The sequence below is a fragment of the Tupaia chinensis genome, unplaced genomic scaffold (assembly GCF_000334495.1).
Source record: "Tupaia chinensis unplaced genomic scaffold, TupChi_1.0 Scaffold000215_1, whole genome shotgun sequence".
Classification (NCBI taxonomy): Eukaryota; Metazoa; Chordata; class Mammalia; order Scandentia; family Tupaiidae; genus Tupaia; species Tupaia belangeri.
Genome location: NW_006159690.1, coordinates 4,772,455 through 4,778,167, shown reverse-complemented (window position 1 = coordinate 4,778,167; position 5,713 = coordinate 4,772,455). Strand labels below are relative to the sequence as shown.

At 42.1% G+C, this 5,713-nt stretch overlaps 1 protein-coding gene across 1 annotated transcript in view; it reads right to left on the bottom strand.

Moving 5' to 3' along the window:
• Positions 1–265: 265 nt before the first annotated feature.
• AK4 (adenylate kinase 4) overlaps positions 266–5,713 on the bottom strand; it is an 80,495-nt gene continuing 75,047 nt past the window's right edge. The window contains exons 5-6 of the mRNA XM_006147536.3: positions 2,279–2,397; positions 266–877 (exon numbers count right to left, since the gene is read on the bottom strand). Coding sequence (XP_006147598.1) covers positions 763–877; positions 2,279–2,397 — 234 coding nt within the window. The 3' untranslated portion in view covers positions 266–762. The remainder of the gene's footprint in view (positions 878–2,278; positions 2,398–5,713) is intronic.

The following is a 5,713-nucleotide window of genomic DNA, read 5'->3' as shown; positions in this document are numbered from 1 at the left end:
AATTTAATCTCCTAACTCTCAGTTCTACAATAAATGAGTTTGAAAGGGATAAAAGCAATAACTATCTGTATTATTTAACAGCCTATATGTAAAGTGTTGGAAGAGAGAAAAAGATGGGAAAAAAAAAAAAAAACGGTCTAAAAAAAATAGGATAAGCCAAATACTTTCATCCTAGGATGAAGGAGAGTCTATGGAGCATAGAGGCGGAAAATAAGGAGTCACTCCTACCATAAAAAATGCATTGTGGACACAGTCACTCAGAAAAGCAACCACTGAGAGCAATTAGCTTCGATTCCATTGTCACCAGGAGGGCACACACCACAGAACCTGGGGCACAGCCCAAGACAGAGCATGGGGCATTCTCAGGCTAACGGGTCCTGTTGCTCAACAGCCTTAGAGAATGGAGAGACCCACAGAGCACCGCCATCACATATAAACAGGCTACTGTAACAACACGGCAGTCGAAAGTCTGTCAGAGCACAGGCTGTACACCATTTGGAACCAGCCTGTACGTGTTTTCTTGTGACGAGCCTGAGACATGTGCAGAGACCCCGTGAACGTGCACCAGTGGCCCTTTTGAAAGGTAGAAGGAGGCCTCTTCGTGAACACTCTCTACTCATTAGTCTTCCTGTGAGTTCATCATTTAAACTAGAAAAGACGCTGCAAGCTATCTCAGCTGGCTTCTAATTTGGACACGGCACCAATACTATACACACACGTGAATGAATGACCACATCTTCTTGGTTCTCCCGTGGGGCACGCTCAGTATGCTTCTTTGGACTGAATCGGTGTGATCTTGTTTGAGAAAAGCGTGTAAACATAGGGCCAGATTTTGTTAGTCTCCGTCCCAGAAAATTGGTGGAGCACTCCGCGGCTCCTGAAAAACAAAGCCCAACATACAAAGTCGTGTTAGGTGTCTTTGGAACATGTTAGGGCAGATGAAGACTCTAGATATAAAACAAGCACTACTTCACGGTCTCTATCACACATTGCTAAGTGCCAAACAGGCCCTTCAGCACATAAACACCATCACGGAATGCACCTAAATACAGCCATCGCTTTTTAGTTCTGGAGCCCTTGTCATGATGTCTTCTTTTCTTCCCATTAAAACATACCAAAGAGTGTGGAGCAATCCCAAACCTGCCTTAATATATATTTTTCAAAGCAAATCACTGACTCACTTTGGTGTTAAAACCCTTATTATAATAATTATGACAAATCAATCTTGAAAGATAGACTGTATCCTAATAATATAATGAGAAAAATTTTGCTTTATAAAAATTAAAATTAAAATCAAAACAATGAGGGGCCAATAGGTGGCATGGTGGTTAAGGCACTGGACACTCCCACATGGCTGACCACAGTTTGAGTCCTTGACTTGGTGGCTTGTTTTCTCACCTTCCCTCTCTCTCTGTGTGTCTCTCTCTGGTCAAATGAAAATAAATGAATACATAAAATTGAATCAATAATTTTTTTTAAAAAAATCACAACAAAGAAATGAACTCTTTTCCAAAGGTTTTGCTGACTGAATTGAGGATGAAAAGGCCGGAAGTTGATTATAGCGAGCCTAAAAGCTGCTGTCCTGAATGCAGTCAGCATATGGTTTTGCTTGGCTTGTGTGCCTTTTAAAAGTTTTTTATTTGTTGACATAAAATTGGAATTTCTTTTCCACACAGAGAACATATTTCTACTTCTAAAAAGAGGAGTCCCTGGCCACACTGGCATGCTCCAGGAGTGATAACTGGCTGGACCAGCCAGGAGCTATCCAGTTCAACTGTCACTCAGCTGTCCAGTTTGACACATCTTCCACCAGGACTGAAGCTTATTTCCAACACATGCTGGGCTCCTGTAGCCACTGACTTTGTCATCTCTAGGTTATGGTTTTAGCTTTGTTTTTGTTAAACTCCATACAGACATGTCCAGGCCAAAAGTCCTTTTAAATCTTCTATCTAGATCAGATATTTACATGTGAGAATGTAAACATATAGATGATTATTTTAGCCACTTAAGGAAAATGAAAATAACTCTAGATGCAATTTTACAGCCAAATATAAAACGATGATCAGGTATTTGTCTTTATATTCTAACCGTTTTAGGGTAAAAGTTCTAAACTGTATCTCTCATGTACAAGTTCAACATTTCATCTGCCTTCTGGAGTAGTACTGGCCTTTTGAGTTTAGCCTAAAGAAACACTGCCCCACCTTGGTCCAATGTCCTTCCCAGTGAGCTTCACGCCTTTCTAGTCGGCCCTCTGCCATGAAAATAACGGCGCACTCACTTGTATAATTCAATAACTGGCTTTGCCACATCCTTGTACTGTCTTAGCCTGGCAGCAACTGCTTCGGGTTTATCATCCTCCTGCTGGACCAATGGTTCACCCGTGATGTCATCAATGCCCTACAAATACCAGAGAAACCAATTAATTTGACCAACAGTTAAGAAATTTCATTGGTGGGGACCAGCAGTTAGTGTAAAGGCTATGTCGCTGGACTCCCACGTAGTCGACCGTGGCTCGAGTCCCGGGCCCGGCGGCTTAAACTCACGCCGGGCACGTGTGCGTGCGTGCCCAAGATCCCGAGAGGAGAATGGAGGAGAAAGGATTGCGGTGTGGCCATCCCTCCTGAGGGGTGATTTCTCGCTTTCTGTCTCTCTGTCTCTCTCTGTCTATCTGGCGAGCGCACGCGCCCTATAGCAAAAACCTCTCCAAAAAAAAAAAAAAAAGAAAGAAATTTCATTGGTAAGTACTTTCCTGTGAAAATCATGTACTTACCTTTGTCTCCTACTATATGATGAGTGTGAGGCCCGAGTGATAGTGGTAACAGTCAGGGTAGTTGAAAAAGAAATAGCAGAGCCAGCAAGTGGTGTAGTAGCTAAGGTACTGGACTCCCATATGTCCAACTGTGGTTCAAGTCCTGGATCCAGTTTGAAAAAAAAAAAAAAATCACACCAAGTATGTGTACACATGTGCCCCAAATCCCAGGAGAATGAAGGAGAAGGGATTGTGGCATGGCCCTCCCCCCTGGGGGGTGACTTCTTGGTTTCTGTCTCTCTGTCTTTCTGGCAAGCACATGCACCCTGTAGCAAAAACTTCTCCAAAAAAAAAATAGTATGTTAATCTTATTTTATAAGAGTATACATTAAATCTTTACTAATTGTGAGATCTTTTCAAATACATTCAGGTTCTGCTGATAAATGGTACTTGCAATTCATTCTAAAATCCCATGCAACCTCACGCAACAACAATCCTGTAGACAATGTCACTTTGGCCATCTATACATTCCTAAAGCTCTCTTGCTTTCAAAGGCCTGAGTTCTTAATATAAAGGCTACAATGTCTCAAAAAACCAATGCATTTTATTCAGGAAAAAGACAAATTTAGAAGACATTTCAGTGCCATCGCTGCCAGCTTTCAAACTCTATCATGTAGCTTTTCTAAAATGTATCTTACTCATGTTATTTTACTGGTTTTCATAATGATATATCTAAAGGCTATTAAGATAGGCATGACTCAAATACCTATAATCATGGACAAACATTCTGAGAAAAAGTATTATATTTTTTTTTTTTTAGTTTTACTATTAGGGGCCCATGTACTCATCAAAAAGAGATAGAAAAAGGGAGAGGGAAAGTTGAAAAATCATCCCATAAGAGGGATGGCCCTGCTGCAGTCTCTTCTCCAATCTCCTCTCAGGATTTTGGGCACACATGCACATGCCACGGTGTGTTTTTTCAAGCTGCTGGGTCTGGGACTCGAGTTGCACTGTCAGCCATGGTAGGATCCAGGTGCCTTAACCTCCACTCCACCTGCTGGCCCAGAAGTTTTATATATATATATATAAATTATATATAAATATATATATATTCCCCACTTTGCCAGAAGGTGCATACACTGACCAAAGACAGAGAGAGAAAAATAAGAAACACAGGGGTAGAAAGCACCCCCAATGGGGCATGATCATGCCATAATCCCTTCTCTATGTCTCTTGTAATTTGGGGCAAGCATGCATATGTGCTCAGTGTGTTTTTCAAGGTACTTGGGCCAGGATTTGAACCACAGTTGGTCATGTGGAATCTGACTCCCTTAACCACTAGGCAATGAGGCTGGCCCAAGATTGGTGTTTTGTTTTAAATTTTGTTTATTATTATTATTATTTTAATTTGCTATAGGGCATGTGTGCTCACCAGAGAGAAACACAGAGAGAGAAAGAGAAAGTGGGAAAAGCAAAGTGCTATATCCAGGACTTGAACTGTGGTCAGTCAACTGGGAGTCCAACACCTTTTCCATCACACCACGAGCTGGCCCCAAAATTGGTGTTTTTTGTTGTTATTGTTGTATGGGGGTGTTTTTAGACTTTGCTATAGTGTACACTTGCTTCTCAGAGAGAGGGAAAGTGAGAAATCACCTCCGGAAGGGATGACCACACTGGAATCCCTTCTCTCCCATTCTCTTCTCAGGATCTGGGCACACATGGACACATGCCCAGCATGAGTTTCAAGCCACCAGGTCCAGGACTTGAACCACAGTCAGCCATGTTGGAGTCCAGCACCTTAAACACCATACCACCTGCTGACCCCAAGACTGGTATTTTGAACATGACCTGGTTGTGTCTGAACATTGAATGTGGCAAAAAAAAAGTTATGGAATCTGCCAAAACAAATGAAAAGTTGAGAAAGGTAGTTACCGCAGTGAGTGGGGAAAATGTCTCATGTTTACATCTCTGCTGCGCTAAGTGTTCTCGATGAGTCACTTACATTTGGATTCTCTTTACTGACTTATTTTCCCTAATTGTTCTGAGCCATTCAGAGCTCATTTCTACATGTCCTTTTAAGGATCAGAGACTAAACCAGAGCTCTCTATCCCTCGCCACTTTGCTCGTATCTGCTTGGCTCATTCTCCCATAGAGCAGGCAGACCTTCTCTGAGTGGCTGGAAACAAGGTCGCCATCCTCACCAACATCAGCTCTTTACTGATTCATAACTCCAGGGGTTCTCCAACTTCAACTGAAAGATCTCAGGAAAGTACCTCGATTGCCTTTGCTTGAGTCACACGATTGCTCCCCACCAAGAGGTTGGGGTCTTGTGACTGACACCCCCCTGCTAATACGTCTTGTGTTTGAAGTCTGAGAAGGTGAAATTCCTAGAACAAGGATACAAAGTACCAGAACCGACACTATAATACAAATGGTTCATACGACACTAGCATGCATCTCAGATAAATACAGCGTTCATTCTTCTGATAGCTTAGAATTCTTGTTTCGTGAGACTAGCAGATGGCGTAATGGATATGTAGCTGAATTTCCACATAGTCGACCATGGTTCAAGTCCATGACCCAGCAGCTTAAAACATGCTGGGTGCCTGTGTACACATGCCCAAGATCCAAAAGGACAATGGAGGAGAAGGGATTGCAGCATGGCCATCCCCGAGTAATTTCTCACTCTCTGTCTGTCTCTCTGTCAAGCACATGTGCCCTATAGAAAAACCTCTCTAGAGAAAAAAAAAATATCGGGGCCGGTAGGTGACATGGTGGTTGTGACACTGTATTCCACATGGCCGACTGCGGTTCATGTCTTGGCCCTGGTGGTTTGGCTTTCTCACTTTCCCTTTCTCTCTCTCTTTGCCTCTCTCTGGTTAAAATAAATAAATAAATACATAAATAAATGTACCAAATAAAGTTAAATAATTTTTTTTTTTTTGGAGAGGTTTTCGCTATAGG